The 15,906-nt window shown below is 44.5% G+C and overlaps 2 protein-coding genes across 2 annotated transcripts; one reads left to right on the forward strand and one right to left on the reverse strand.

Annotated features, from left to right (window-relative positions):
* Positions 1 to 984: 984 nt before the first annotated feature.
* Positions 985 to 2,938, reverse strand: rab33ba (RAB33B, member RAS oncogene family a). Its single transcript, XM_070913081.1, has 2 exons — positions 2,711 to 2,938; positions 985 to 1,485 (listed from the first exon to the last, which is right to left on the reverse strand). Exons 1-2 carry the CDS (start codon positions 2,936 to 2,938, stop codon positions 985 to 987), a joined length of 729 nt encoding a protein of 242 aa, XP_070769182.1.
* Positions 2,939 to 4,358: 1,420 nt separating this feature from the next.
* Positions 4,359 to 12,708, forward strand: hspa9 (heat shock protein 9). Its single transcript, XM_070912764.1, has 16 exons — positions 4,359 to 4,611; positions 5,493 to 5,551; positions 5,809 to 5,896; positions 7,438 to 7,619; positions 7,816 to 7,940; positions 8,026 to 8,099; positions 8,762 to 8,868; positions 9,025 to 9,187; positions 9,282 to 9,374; positions 9,519 to 9,728; positions 10,136 to 10,363; positions 10,781 to 11,003; positions 11,347 to 11,441; positions 11,609 to 11,701; positions 11,871 to 12,011; positions 12,564 to 12,708. Exons 1-16 carry the CDS (start codon positions 4,531 to 4,533, stop codon positions 12,645 to 12,647), a joined length of 2,046 nt encoding a protein of 681 aa, XP_070768865.1. The 5' UTR covers positions 4,359 to 4,530; the 3' UTR covers positions 12,648 to 12,708.
* The last annotated feature ends 3,198 nt before the right edge of the window (positions 12,709 to 15,906 follow it).

A 15,906-nucleotide genomic window follows, 5' to 3' on the forward strand; every position in this document is an offset into this window, starting at 1 on the left:
CTTTTTTTTTTTTTTCAGTCAACCACGAGATTCAGTGAGCTTGCATCTGCTACAAACAGAAAATGAATATGAAAAACGAATTGATTTGACAAGATGCAATGTACATTTCTTTTTAAGAAACGTCTCCTCCGCTAGCAACATGTGCAGGCTGTTGGTGATGACACACGAAGCATTTAGCAGTGTATTAGCAAAGGCAGGGAATACTTGTAGCTAGCAAGCATAAATACTAACAATGCCGGTTTCAAAACACTTAAAATGTCGCCTTTGCAAATGTTTTTTGGGCTGTGTTTCGGTGAGAACACTGAATGTAAACACATCCATGTTTGTTTGCGAGAAAACTCAGAAGGGCACCTTTTTAACGTCACAGTTGAATTAAAACAAAATCGACTCCAACCCACCTGCAGAGTATCACAGATGAAGAGAGAATAGACAAAATAACACAAACACCTTTTGATATATTGCAGTCAGGACTACATTGCCACAAATTAATGGCCCACAAAGTGAGCAGGGTGAAACCTCTCCGACAGGCAAACACAAACGAAATGGCACAGATTGTATTATAATGTGTTCCCGTTATTTTGTGTCCGCATGAAGAAATGAAACTCTGCTCTCCCATCAGGTCGTAGTAAAGCTGTTTTGTAAAGAGACATTTCCCTCCCCAAAAATCCCTTATTTATTAATGCCCCATGCATCTCCATGTTTTTGGCCACTTGTTTAGGACAATTTCCGTGAATCAACAATAGATTCTGGCATTTAACAACAATCATATTGTAAATACTACCCCAAAACCATTTATAAAGTTAAGCACTGAAAAAAAAATCTTTTCCTCTTCTTATGGAGACATTCATATATGTGTTGTGCTGATTATGAAGCCATTTTGCTCCACCTCCACTCTTCCCTAAGCTCCCTCCGTCTTCAAATGTCTTCAGTCTTGTGCAGCCTCAGGCTGAAGTTGTCTCCCTCTTTCCCTCCACTTTTTGCCCCTCAGCAGCTGCTGCAGCCCCAGCTCTTAGCCCCGTTTCCCCCATCATCCCTCGCACTGCTCAGGTTGATAGTACCCCCTGATCCCCCGGGAGGCTGGCTCAATACAAGGGGCTTCTGAGACTTCAACTTGTGGGCCACAGTCATAAAAATAGCCTCAACATGGTCATTGTTTCCCCCAACATAGTTTCCGTCTCCCTGACTGTTGGGGTTCTTTGCCGACGTCTCAAACAGGGGCATGGAGTGGGAGTCGGCGAACTGCTGCGCCACGTCTGTGCCCACTTGGATGGAGTCTTGGAGGTCGCACTTGTTTCCAACTAGGATCCGGGGCACCTCAGTGCCCAGAGCGTGCTGCTTGCACTCCTCAATCCAGGCTGGGAGGCTGCGGAAGCTGGCAGCGTTGGTGACGTCGTAGACGAAGACCACGGCGTGCACGTTGCGGTAATAGTGCTGCACCATGGACTTCCTGAAGCGCTCCTGACCTGCAGTGTCCCACAGCTGGATCTGTGGTGGAGACAGTGTGGAACTGGATCAGCGGAAATGGATGGTGTGGATAACAACTAATTCATTCAACCAGCAAGTATTGTGTGTGTATCCAGAGCCTAATTGCATTTCTCTCACTGTTGAACTATGTGACAGCACATCGTTGGTTTTGGTCATGGGATTTGTTAACAATGAGAAAAATACAGAATAACTTAAGGAAACTTCACTCCAAACTCATTCAAAAATGTGGACATTAAATACAATTCCACACTTGTTTATCAATTTGCGATCTGTAAAGCATTCCTGCAATTTAACCCAGGGGACAGTTTCCATGGCAAACACTGAGCCTAGCCCTTAAAGAGGGATTTCAGAGGATCTCCACTAAATGTTGTTCAAGGATTAGGCTTAACTGCCAGTGTAGCCGGCAAATTATTTATGCTAGTGAACTCCTGGCTTGTCTTTTTATTATTTCCTATACTTCCTGAAATGCCTTTGGACAAAGGATTGCATGGGCATTCGTTTATTTGACTTTATTCAAAAAGGTTTACTCATCTACCCTGCATGGGGAAAAACGTTTCTGGAGGTGTGCTCCACTGCGCTCGGGGAGTTTTCATCAAGTGTTAGAAAAAACAACCGTGTGATGACGGCGTCGGGGGTTATCTCAAGACTGGACGTGAAGACTACAACGATTCCACTGAGAGCCTGCATTGCAAACTGTGGGCGTGAAGTTCGGTTAAAGCTGCAAATGACTGGCAATTGTAGGACTCTGCATTTGTGGAGCTTGACCCATACTAGGGACTAAAAAGTCAGGATATCTCAAGCTTTGCTGCTTTGATTTGGGCTATTCTTATTTTTAACGTGTCTCTTTGCAAGGCTCCCAGCTTTGTGGAGGGGCAATAGTAAATTGCTGGAGTACCCCTTTTAAATTTGGGTTCATAAGAAGGGTTAGCACATAGGGTGGCCAGTGGTCATTGGATTAGGAAAGTGGATGTCACTCCCTCATTTATTACCATTGGCATGCCCTTGAGCAAGGCACTGAACCCTCAACTGCTGCTATGGAGCTCCTCAGTGACCCACAGACTAATATGTCCATCTTGTAGTGAAACATCTGTCCCTGCTCTCCCCTACTTCTTCTACATCTACAGTGTATTTGAGTTTGAGGCAAGACATCCAGGGGCACTAAGTGCACCTTGTCTGTGACATATATTTCTATAGGTGTTTTTTAGCAGTGACGTGCGACTCACACCTTGATTTTCTCGCCGTCGATCTCGACCAGCCTCTCCCTGAAGTCCACCCCGATCGTGGCCTCGGTCTTCTCGGGGAACTTCCCGGCACAGAAGCGGTAGGTGAGGCACGTCTTCCCGACGCCCGAGTCCCCGATCACAATGATTTTGAATATGCGGGTCCTCAGCGGCGGAAGGGTCGAGCTGGTCAGAGAGCCGGAGAATTCAACCGACGACCCGCTCTCCGCCATATCAGAGCGACAGGCCGGGCGATGAGCGGGGAAAGCCTTCTCGTCACAGCGGCGGCTCCTGCACGAGCGGTCCGTCAGGCTACACTGCTGCCGCCGCCGCCGCCGCCGCCGCGTGACCAGCAAGCGTCAACAAAAGGCTTCCACGCGAACAGCTACCGTTCGTTTTCAAAAGTCACGAGCCATGTGAAGGGTACGACACATTTATTCGACGTTCAGATACTGTCAACATGTATTTATCATAAACAAGTGAAGCAAATACTCCCAGTCATCAGATGTGAAGCCACGTACAGAATTGGCCAAGCAAGTCTTCTTCTTCTTTTGTCTTTAATGGCGGTTGGCAACCGGCCTGTAGGTGCATTACCGCCACCTTCTGGATAGGAGTGTCAATCTTTCATCTTCTTCTTCTCATTCTTTTTCTTCTTCTTCCTCATTTATTGGCGGTTGGCAATTGTCGCCACCAACTGGACTGGAGTGTGGCACAAGCGCTCAACTTATACTTTTAACTGAACTAGTTTCATTTAAAAAAAAAAAACCCCACAATGATGTCATTGTAAATCTTATCACAACGGTTACTGTATTGTAACATTACATTCTCCTATGAATTTCTGTGTTTCATAAAATTCTGAATTTAGCCCTAGTTTCCTACATCACCTGAACTCCTCTGCAACATGTCTCTAATCCTTTGGTGTGTAATTGTAAGCGCCTGCCTGTCTTGATATTGATATTGTAGCTGAGGGTTATGAGGGGTGCCAATGAATATTATAAAATATCAACATAAATACTCTGTTGTCCGGACCAAGATGGCGAAACTTTACTGCTGTCCTGACGCCACAATGGTGGCAAGAGCTCCTCATTGACATCAGGACAGCAGAAACTCCACACATCTCACAGACCAGACAATAAAAAAAAAGCTCTTTCTCTAGCTCCTATTGTTTGTAAATGTTGCACCAACATATTTGATTAAGTTGATGAAGTTGCCCAAATGTAAGTTACTTTGGAAATAAGCGTTTGCTAAATATATATATTATTCTATGACACAGCAGGTATGTTCATTCAGCATCCCTGACGTAACACACCTGAATGCCCTGCGTACCCCGAGTTACATCATGACCTTCACATGCCCACTACGTGTATCTGCCCTATTCTGTTCATGATCACAAAGAAAAAGCAAAACAGCGCATAAATGTGTTTAGTTTCTATTTGATAAACCTTCAATATCTTATCTATATCATTATTATTAAAATACATATGTTCGCCACATAAACAATTCTAAAATATGTTTTGAACTGTTAAAAACAATTCGGGCAGTACGTGGGAAACCTGATTCGGGGTCCTTCAGCGGCGCATGGTGCAACATGTGTTGGATAATTCCAGAATAAACGTCGTAGTTCTTTAGCAGTTGCAGCCCGAAGGCGAGCCATTCTGCCGGACCTGAGCATTAGGTTTACCCTGGACACGCCGCCTGGAAGTCTAAAGACACCGGGAGATTTTGCATCTTTTGGCTATTCTTCGCTGTTCTGACAGTTCGTGGAGTCTGTTTTACATCATACGCTACCGACGTTATATTAGTTTCAGTTAGCCGAGTTATCAAAATGTTGAGTGTCACCAGAAGCGTTTCAATGACTCTTCCAACAAGGAACTGCACACGGAATGTGTCCTCTTTGATTAAGAAGGTGAGTCTCCAACGCAATCATCCAGTTGAGTAATTACACACACGCCACTGTTGAGCATAAGTCACGAGATTTGACAAAGCAGCCGGCTAGCTTAGCGTGCTAACAGTGTTAGCGCGAGGCCATCTGTACTTAATCGTGACTATCAAGACCGCATTTGTAGTCAGCTATCGAGAAGCGGCCTGTGTAATATAACAGTTAATATGAGTATTAAGTTGTCACTTTTCATTGTCGCTCACACCGCATTCATTCGCGTTTACAGTGCTGAAGTGAAACCAGGTGCGAGTGGCTAAGTTAAGCTAACCGTCTACGTTTGACGTTTTTTTTTTTTTTTCCTGTCAGGCATCTTGTCAAACTACGCACTGTATTGTGCTTTAAATGATAACTGTATTAGTACCTTAGTTACTAGATGTAAGTCAGCTTGTGTGTTGCGAGATAATGGTTCGAAGACTGAAGCGGATGAGTGGATCAGTGACCTTCAATGAGGTGTCCCCCAGCCCCCCCCCACCCCAATATGCTGCAACATTTCTCATACGTTTGAGTAACACATACGTAACCTATCGATCGTCTGCAGTGTTCGTTTCGCTGCTAACATTAAATTTAAGATGTTATTTTGACATGCGTGCATTTCACCACCTTCAGATTTAAAGGTGTAAGACATATTTATGTATGTGCTCTTGTTACTGTTTTTTATAATGATAATCTACTCGGTTACTCTGATCAAGGTTTGAAAATGAACCTTCTTTAATGTAATATCATGTTATAGGTACCAGAAGTCTTTTTGACTTTGAAAAGTACGGAACGAAAAACTGAAATGAAATATCCATATATATGACTGTATTTGGTTGTCCAGCTGTTTCACTGCTTTTGTTATGTATTCCCAGGCATGCTGGGGTGGCTTCCAACCAGACGTTTGCAGAACTCTGTCCAAGAGGGACTATGCGTGAGTATGAGCACAACACCTGAAAAGTGTCCTGGAAAAAATGCACATCCACTAACAGTTTGTGGTAGTTACAATCCACTTTTTTTATTAGTTATTAGTGCCAAACACTAGGATTTAAGTAAAATGTTTGATATGTATATATGTATGTATATATATATATATATTAAAAAAAAGACAATGTCCTATGAAGATGAAGTGAACATCTCTGTTTTATATGATACATCTGTAGTAATAATAATAATGATTGTGCGTTGTAGGTCAGAAGCAGTCAAGGGCGCAGTCATTGGCATTGACCTGGGAACCACCAACTCTTGTGTCGCAGTCATGGAGGGGAAACAGGCCAAGGTGAGTGATGGACACGTCTGTCATGGACGATGCAGTGTATATGGTCAGAGGAGTCGATATACTTTTCAATTTTATTTATACAGCGCGAAATCACAACAGAAGTAATCTCAGGGCACTCTTCACGTGGATGCGTTCCACTTAGAGATGTAAAGTAATGGTAGTGGTGATAATTAATTTTAATGATTAACACGGAGGCTGTAAGTGGCTAGCAGTCAGAGATCCAGACTCTACGGCTCCAAAGGCAGAAACACCTGCAGAAAGCAACAGAAGAAGAGAAGAGAGGAGAAAGCTTTTAAAACACTGATCAGTTATTACCGTGAGTGTAAACGCTCATATCCCCCCAAAAAAAACAAACTGTCCTGTGACGGGCACATTGCAGCTTGTGAAATGTGGGGTATGTAGTTTTTGAACCAGGGATGGATACAGCTTATGTAAACAAGATTACTGAACAATAGTTCTAACAATTTCTTTAGTAAAATAGAGCAAAGGGGAACGTGTTGCTCTCAGGAGAGGGCTGGTTAGAAAGAGCACATATTGACACAAGGACTCTGGCATCCTGCATCCAAAATCTACATAAACCTGTTGTTACTTTAAGACAACATTTGGGACCTCTGACAGTTGGCGCCTGTGGCATTTAATGTATATAAACAACAACTAGTCCTTGATTATTGATTTCTTGGGTCTTGGATGCATTTACTCCCTGAAGCCTCATGAATTGAGTCTCACCTATTAATAAATACATTAATAAATACATCTGTTAATGGTGTAACCAAGTATTTTTAGTGCTACAAAAACACAATGGTGTGCTCCACGGAGCTGAAAAATGGTTCGTAATGTCAATAGCGACGTGAGCAGAGGAGTTGATGCCTTTTTTGTGTTTACTTTTACTACGTTTAAACGTCGAAGCTTCATTTAGATGCATTTTATCAGTCTGCCTAGTAAATAGTCAAAGGATGATGTGACAACAAAGCTCCGACAGATTGACAGTCAAACTTACCAGGAGGTCCAGTTTCTCTTTGTCTTTCAGACCCCCTTTTTATTGCTCAGTAGCCATTGAGGGATAACCACACATTTTCACTCGGGTTGAAACATTTTTAACTTGTGGCACCTGGAGTGATGCTGCCTCTGTTTGTTTCAGTTAGTGTCTCTCAGTGTATGTGTTTGTTTGCCTTCACTACTCCACATTTGCTTGGGAAAATTGGATTTTCTTGTAAACTGAGGTGTTTGGAGAATGTCAATTCAAACAAGTTCTGACATAATCTTTGTCTTTTGAGGACATTTTTATGTAGTGTTAGTAGATTTTAGTTTAGTATAGTGTAAATAAGGATCTGTTCGCAGGAAAGAAGTGATTTTATTTCAGAGGCACTTATTTTCATTGTGATGTGGGATATATCATTATGCATATAAATGGCAGTACTTTGACGGACAACTTGGAGTAAACAAGGCAGTCAAATAGTGCTTCAGTCAGCAATGATGAACAGTGATGCCCCCCCAGTCTGGAGTTTCATGAAGCAACTAAAGAATCTCCCTTTGCCTCTCAGGTGTTGGAGAACGCAGAGGGAGCCAGGACCACTCCGTCAGTCATCGCCTTCACGGCAGACGGGGAGCGTCTGGTGGGCATGCCGGCCAAACGCCAGGCCGTCACCAACCCCCAGAACACACTGTACGCCACCAAGAGACTGATCGGACGTCGCTATGACGACCCAGAGGTCCAGAAAGACATGTGAGTGCATCTTTGGCCCTTTTGTTTAATTTTTGCATTATTGCATGTACTTCAAATGTAATGTATGGTAATTACCGAGGGTCACTCACTGTCTGTTCATCGTTCATCATCAACCTTTGTACGTACTGACACAGACTGAGCAAGCGACTCAAGCCATGGATTTGGAAAAGTTAAATATCTTTCTTTTCATTAACAGGAAAAACGTCCCCTTCAAGATCGTACGCGCATCTAACGGTGATGCTTGGGTGGAGGCTCATGGGAAAATGTACTCCCCCAGCCAGGCTGGAGCCTTCGTCCTGATGAAGATGAAGGAGACTGCAGGTAAATATCGCTCGCGTTTCTTCGACATTTACGGCATCCATTTGTGAGCATTAGTTTTGGTAATGATTTGGTATTTGTGTTGCAGAGAACTACCTGGGAACCACAGTGAAGAACGCTGTGGTCACTGTACCAGCCTACTTCAACGACTCTCAGAGACAGGTACACACACACACACACGCACACACACACACACACACACACACACACACACACACACACACACACACACACTTACTCCATGCCACTCTCAAGCTGCAGTGTGTATCCATTCTGGGTAGAATCAATATGATATTCAGATAAGGAGTCATGTTTCAGAAAGACCAGCTCATCCAGCATCACCCAAAACTAGTAAATCATCCATTCAAAGATTGTTTCCTTGGGAAAGATGCACGACTCGGAAGAGAGCTCCTAAAATGTAATTGATTTAACTGAAGTAGGAAAGCACGTGCAAGAAAGGGACTATCGAAAATGCAAAGTTCATGGTCAAATTCAACCTCTCTACACCGACTTCTCAAAGTGAACCGTGTCCTGCTCCCGTCTCAAACTGGGACTCCGCCAAAACCTTCGACAAGCAGTCACTCATCGGGGGGTTCGGGCGCTCTGGAAACATAATGTTAACTGTAAAAGGTTTTTGGAAAAATTAGTTCCTGATGTGAATATTTCTCTGATGTTTGTCAGAGACGTGTTGGAGAATAAGCGGTTACTTCTAATCATACCTGTTGTTGTGGTTCGGTAATTCCTGCAACTTTTTAGTAGTGCGGACAAAATATTAGATGGCCAGCACCTCACATTCATACTTGTATGCATGATGTGACTTCCAGGCTACCAAAGATGCTGGTCAGATCTCTGGGCTAAACGTATTGCGTGTGATCAACGAGCCGACAGCCGCTGCTCTGGCTTACGGCCTGGACAAGACCCAGGATAAAATGTGAGTAGAGAAGGACCGGCACTACCACTGCTGGTGTTTTACAGTCAGTGGTGTCAGTTTGTACTGAAACCTGGACACAGACGGCATAATAAATGGCCCTGCGTAGGGAAACACTGACAGTGCTTGATATTTGGACTGCCTTGCGTCTGTTTCCAGTATCGCTGTGTACGACCTGGGTGGAGGCACGTTCGATATCTCAGTCCTGGAGATCCAGAAGGGAGTTTTCGAGGTGAAGTCCACCAACGGTGACACCTTCCTGGGAGGAGAGGACTTCGATCAGCACCTCCTCAAACACATTGTCAAGGAATTCAAGAGAGAGGCAAGTAATTTGAGTCTCTGTCTTTTGGATAATCCCCTCCCCACCCATAGTTGCTTTTTCAAGATTTGACTTTAGTTATTTCTTGTCTTTTCAGTCTGGCGTGGATCTGATGAAAGACAACATGGCTCTTCAGAGAGTCCGAGAGGCTGCCGAGAAAGCCAAGTGTGAGCTGTCCTCTGCGCTGCAGGTACGCAGGACACCCTCATCCTCACCGGGGTCGAGTCAAAATACACATTTATGACCACGAGACGGTGTCAAATATTTTGTCCTCGGTAATTTGAAGCGGTGAACCAAATGTTGGTCCCATTACGTTTATTCTCTCTCCTTCCAGACCGACATCAACCTTCCCTATCTGACCATGGATGCCTCTGGTCCCAAACATCTCAACATGAAGCTGACCCGCGCTCAGTTCGAAGGGATCGTGGCCGACCTGATCCGCCGCACCGTGGCTCCCTGTCAGAAGGCCATGCAGGACGCCGAGGTGTCCAAGGGGGACATAGGAGAGGTGCTGCTGGTCGGAGGCATGTCCCGGATGCCCAAGGTACAGCATGACTCCTGAGCCTAACAAAAGAGTTAATTTTATATCATGAGAATATATAAATCGCATGTCAAGGATGACACCAAGCCAAGACTTTTGTCCACGGTGTTCCTTGACGTAAAGATGCAACAGTCCAGGCAAGGTGACGTTATTAACAAACCCATACAATACCTGAAATGGGGGGGGGAAACATGGCTACAGCAACAGTCTCGGCACACATTCATTTTGCTGTGAAAATCAAGGTCATGTCCATTTGGAAGACCCTGACATCTGCTGGCCAGAAGTGGCATTAACAGGAATGTGGATAATATCTTCTTTGTGGAAGGCTGAAGCAACATTGTTGGCTTGAGCAGCGTAAGAGCAGACTGTTTTGAAAATTGCTACAACACTCAGCGTGTCTGTCTTCGCAGGTGCAACAGACGGTCCAGGACCTGTTCGGACGCGCCCCCAGCAAGTCGGTCAACCCCGATGAGGCCGTCGCCATAGGAGCGGCCATCCAGGGTGGCGTTCTGGCTGGCGATGTCACGGACGTGCTGCTGTTGGATGTGACGCCGCTGTCTCTGGGTATTGAGACCCTGGGCGGAGTCTTCACCAAACTCATCAACAGGAACACCACCATTCCCACCAAGAAGAGCCAGGTACCTAAACCAACACTGCATGGTGTGAGAACAGACTTTGCCCAGAGTGACTGCTGTACAGTGAGCTACTTGCCTCTTTCTATAGAGTGCTGCAGAAATTAGTCCTAAAACCCGGACATTAGTTAACATTTGTACACTTCCGGTTCCCTCATCTCGAAGTCAGTGGGTTTTTGGTTAGATGTCTGAAACGAGCTCTGTGGTTAATACGAGCTGAAGAGATTTCAATGTATCTTTCTACGACGTAAAGTACGTCAGCAGATATCCCACTCGTGAATTTTAAAGCCTTTGCCTACAAAAATACGTCACCCCTGCAGCACCATATTGACTCCATTCTTAAAAAGGCGTTAACATCGTGTCAACAAGTCCTAAAGTTCCTTCACCACCACCACCCCCCCCCCCCCCCTCCTCCTCCTCCAGGTGTTCTCCACAGCAGCTGACGGACAGACTCAGGTCGAGATCAAGGTGTGCCAAGGAGAGCGAGAGATGGCGACGGATAACAAGGTGCTGGGCCAGTTCACTCTGGTGGGAGTCCCCCCCGCCCCCCGCGGCGTCCCCCAGATTGAGGTCACCTTCGACATCGACGCCAACGGCATCGTCCACGTCTCCGCCAAGGACAAGGGCACAGGCAGAGAGCAGCAGAGTAAGTGCCATTCGTGTCTTATCAGATCACTTGGCTGAGCATTCGTTTTTGATATTTCGGTCCTCAGTGAGAGTGAATACATTCTGGATGCTTATGTTTATGCATGTGGCTGTAACCACCGGGGACTAAACAGATCCTGTGCTGTCATGTAGAATAGTCAATAAGCTTGGCAACACCGAACATTTGGCTTCAATTAAAGGCTTTATTGATGAACTTGGTTTTGAAGCAACATTTTGGGGATTTTGCTCCATGTTTTCTCCACCTTCCTGTCACCGTTTCTAATTAGCAGATAAAAATGTCAAGCTCGTTGAGCGTCTAAACATCCCTCCATTTCTCCACTCAGTTGTGATCCAGTCATCAGGAGGCCTCAGTAAAGACGACATCGAGAACATGATCAAGAATGCTGAGAAGTACGCCGAGGAGGACATGAGGAGGAAGGTAAAGACCGGAAACAATGAAGCGCGAAAAATAATCACACGTGCATTTTAGTTGGGTTCGCAGCATTTCCGCACATTTACTGTCCTTCACTGATATGTTTGGGTCTGCGTACACTCCGACCCGAGCTGCTGTTCCCTGTCTCAGCCTCCTTTTGATATCACGCACAGGACCGCGTGGAGGCCGTCAACATGGCTGAGGGCATCATCCACGACACGGAGTCCAAGATGGAGGAGTTCAAGGACCAGCTTCCTGCTGATGAGGTAAATCTTTATTTTGTCTTTGCTCAGAAAAAGTTTGTGCTGTAAACAGAATGTAATAGTCAATCCGTTAATTGCCATTTCCAGTTGTTACTAATAGTACTGCTAGTCTAGAATGACGGGGGATACAGGAAGTAACCACATGACCCAGCTCACCACTTTTTCCTCCCAGTGCGCTAAGCTGAAGGAGGAGATCACGAAGGTCAGGGATCTTCTGGCCAACAAGGACTCAGAAACGGGAGAGAACATCAAACAGGCGGCCACCACCCTGCAGCAGGCGTCGCTCAAACTCTTCGAAATAGCCTACAAGAAGGTAAGAACATACATCCACACTGTCAAGAGTTGCATTTTATAATGCCGTTATATATCTGCCACGACAAGTAGATGTCAACTGAAGTGGGGCAGATAGAACGGGTCCTCTAAAGGATTGACCAAGGAGATATTGTACATAAGCAATACAGCAAATGATAGAAATTTGGTATCAACAATGTAGGGAAACATGTTGGATGTCTGTTATGTTGGATGTAGTTTGATGACACGCATATTATTGGCGCAAATGTGCTTCAATGATGTATGGCAAAAAAAAAAAATGACATTCATGATGAATGAATTGGAACTGTGCCAATTAAACATACTATCTATACTTTAGCAGTAGTACTATAAATAATAAGTACCAAATTACATGTTTTTTTCTGTCAAAAATCCAAAGAAATCCAAATGAATAGGAAATGGCTGACCTATGAGATGAAGTCAGTCTGAAAATATCACTTCAGCAGGTTTCGGATCATGATGTTTGACACGTGTTGCCTAAATGTATGTGTGACATGGTGTTTCTCACCTGTAACATACCCCTTCCTTCCTGCAGATGGCGGCAGAGCGCGACAGCAGCAGCAGCGGCAGCAGCAGCTCGGGCTCATCAGAGGGAGAGAAGAAAGAAGGCCAGCAGTAGAACCTTTTGCAATTGGGTGTCACGTGGTTTCCATAACTGAGGACTGGTGGGTGGGGGGGTGGGTTGGGGGAGGGTGGCAGCCTTGAGTGACGGGCTGAATCTTAGTCAGTCTCCGTAATATATATATATATATAATTCTACTGTGTTTTGGCAGTAAAATATTCTAGCGTAAAGATAAATGACAGTGTATGCTTCTCCATGTCCTATGATATCCTGTCTGTCTGTAATTTAATTGTCTCATGTATGTTTATTTTTACAAAGCTGTTGATTGTGGTAGTAAAAAGGTCCCCCCCTTTTTTTTTTTTTTCTTTTTTCTTTGTCTAATACATCATGTTGAAGTTCCACTTGTTTATGGCTCTGATCAGTTCTTTTGTTGCTTTGCGCCTGTTGAGCTGAGTTCATAAGAGGACAGCCCCACTCTGTCTGCATGATATAATAACGTACAGTACTCTACATCAACAATAGCCATCTTGTTTTAATGGTGCGTTCAGGTACAACTTGGAAGATGGGAGGTTACTTTACACAAATACTGAAGTATATTTGACTTTGTCAGAAACTTGTCGCTTGTCCCGAGTGCACTCTGAAGACTAATGCAGAACCGCAGTGATGAGGTCATTTCCAAAATGCACCTGCAACACTGTGGGAGGAATTTCCGATCCTATCTGACATTTCAAACGGGCTTGTTTAGGCCGGGGGGACATCAGGCCCCGGAGGCTGAAGCTTGAGTTGATTCGTCTCATATTTGATGTGGAAGGCTGGAGGGCCTCGATCTGTCCGTTTTAGTTACTTTGCATCCTCGTTTGTAGCTTTCATCTTTAAACAGAGCTGAGTTGGCTGAAGTCGGGTGAATCTGGGTGTCGAAATTTGCACGAAAGAGGATGAGGCCTTAGTTTACTTCTCATTTCAGACGGACGACGGGAGGAAGAGTGCGGGATGCAACAGAACAGAACAGTTTGTTGCTGCCAGGAAGCGCTCTACGCTCTGTGGCCATTGCTGCTGGCCTGCCTGGTAGTGATCCAGGGAGCTTGACGCATGGAAGGAGCAAAGAGGCAGGCTGGAGGAAGGATAGTGAATTGAAATTAGGGAAAGGTGTTATGTTTTTTTGGGGTGGGGTGGGGGGTTGTATTTCTGGAGTGAAAATTGAGGGTCACTGTGACTTGCTTGTGTTTTCTAATAAAAGAAATCTGAAATGTGACAGTGCTTGGTTTGATAATGGTTGATAGAATCAGTAGATTTGTCATTCTTAACATGTTTATATTGAACTTTTTATAAAAATAAAAAAAAGGCCCATTAATCTGTCCATCTGTCAACAAGTTTCACTCACCCATCAGCCTCAGCTGTACTTTGTCAGCATGCTAACACTTTGTGCCAACAACCCAAACTGCACAGAAAGGGAGGGGGGGGGGGGGGGGGACGTGTTAAGCATCACCTGCTGAATATTAGCATGTTCATTGTGCGCGCATTAGAATTAGTTCAAAGAGCCTTCACCCCAAATTTAAAAGTGTGTTTTAATCTCAAATAAGTTTCATATTGACACACACAAAGTGCAGATCTAGTTACCAAAGGCAACAGAAGTGTGATGCATAAATATTTCAAAGCGTTCAGGCTCCCCAAAGTATTTCAGAATGTTCAGGGCCATCGGCGACTCATCCAGGCATTTTACCTGAAAGTGTGGGACTGCCCCAAATTGCAGCAAAAACAAACTCCATGGATTGCATGTCCTCAATATGTTCTGAATGAAATATGCTGCTATGCTTTTTAGCAGTGTGTCTATGACTGTACAAACCTACATCGTTGTGTGCATGTGAGAATTGATTCTGATGATCTCCTTTTAGTTGTTTTGGAGCCTCGACGTTCCACATGTGAGGCGTCTTTGTGTTCTTCCTCGACTCCGCCCTCCTCAGCTGCCATGCTGTCTCACAGTTTGCCTTCTGCAGCTCTTCACTGCACCCGTTGGCCAGGAACTGACCTCTTGACCGCCTGTGTCGTGTCATATGCTTCGTGTTGATCCATTCATGCCCATCGAACGCCACCACTACAGCCTTGCCGTACATCCTCCGTATGCCGGTGGCATGTGTCTTTATATTGTAGATCCACAGGACCATGCTCCACCATCCAGGCTGTAAACAGTGTATGAGAGTCGTGCTACAGTTTGTAGTCTGCTAGTGTGGTCATTTCCAAACACAGCGCACAAGCTTCAGAATGGTTATGGTCAATCCCGGCCTCAAATACAACTGAGATTCTGTCGCATGAACTAAAAGACATTCCTGAAAAATCAATATGTCTTTTTCCAAACTTAAATGTTCAAGCAAATAAGTCAATACACCAAAATTGTTTTTATCTTGCTATTTCATGCAGCTGTAGCTTCTCTCATTATTGTGACTATTGTGACCACATTTTATGACTAAATCATGTAAAAAAAATCAATCAAAAAAAATGATTGAACACTTGAAAGCAACAGACAAAAATAGTGGAATCCCTCTGCAAATTGTGCTCTGTAATAATACAGATCACGGTGTGTGTGTGGGGGGGGGGATGAACATGAAAGCTAACAGTGAGCTGAATGAAAGAGCTTTTGCTTTTGTAGAGACTCGCCTGCCGCTTGATTTCTCTTGCTGTACTTGCAGTAAGTGGCCTTGCAACACAGCGTGTGCTCCATCCGTAAATGGCAAAAATGCAAATGGCTGCTCCGCCTCGACTCTCTCCTCGATTCGCGGTACTTTCCTGATGGACAGATAGCCGTACCTGTTGCGAGAGGAACCGCTAACTGTAGCCGCCGCCGGCTAATTAGCTCAGTTATTCGTGCAGCTAGCGGTCCTATTGGCTTTAAAGCTTAAATTAAGCTTAAGCATTTTTTTTTGTTTTTTACTTAATTTTTTTTGTTTTTTCAAGACAAAAACAACACACACACACACACACACACACACACACACACACACACACACACACACACACAAAAAAACATGAAAAGATCCGGATTGCACTGTCTCCAAAAAAACCTGTCTATTCCTGGGGCGTATCCAGGAGTTCATTCTCTTATCTTGTTGGCATGAAAACAATGTCCATTTTTTCCCAGTTCTCTTGACATCGCTCCTCTTGAGATCTTATCCTGTGAGTCGACTGTTCCATGTCGTATATTTCATTAATAATCCACAGCCATCCGTCTTGGCGCTTCTGCCTTATACCATCTCTTCGTAATGGCCTGCCAGCAAGACTTTAGGCAAATATCGGTCTTCTCTTAACACAATATATATATATA

This window comes from Enoplosus armatus, chromosome 10 (assembly GCF_043641665.1).
Source record: "Enoplosus armatus isolate fEnoArm2 chromosome 10, fEnoArm2.hap1, whole genome shotgun sequence".
NCBI lineage: Eukaryota > Metazoa > Chordata > Actinopteri > Centrarchiformes > Enoplosidae > Enoplosus > Enoplosus armatus.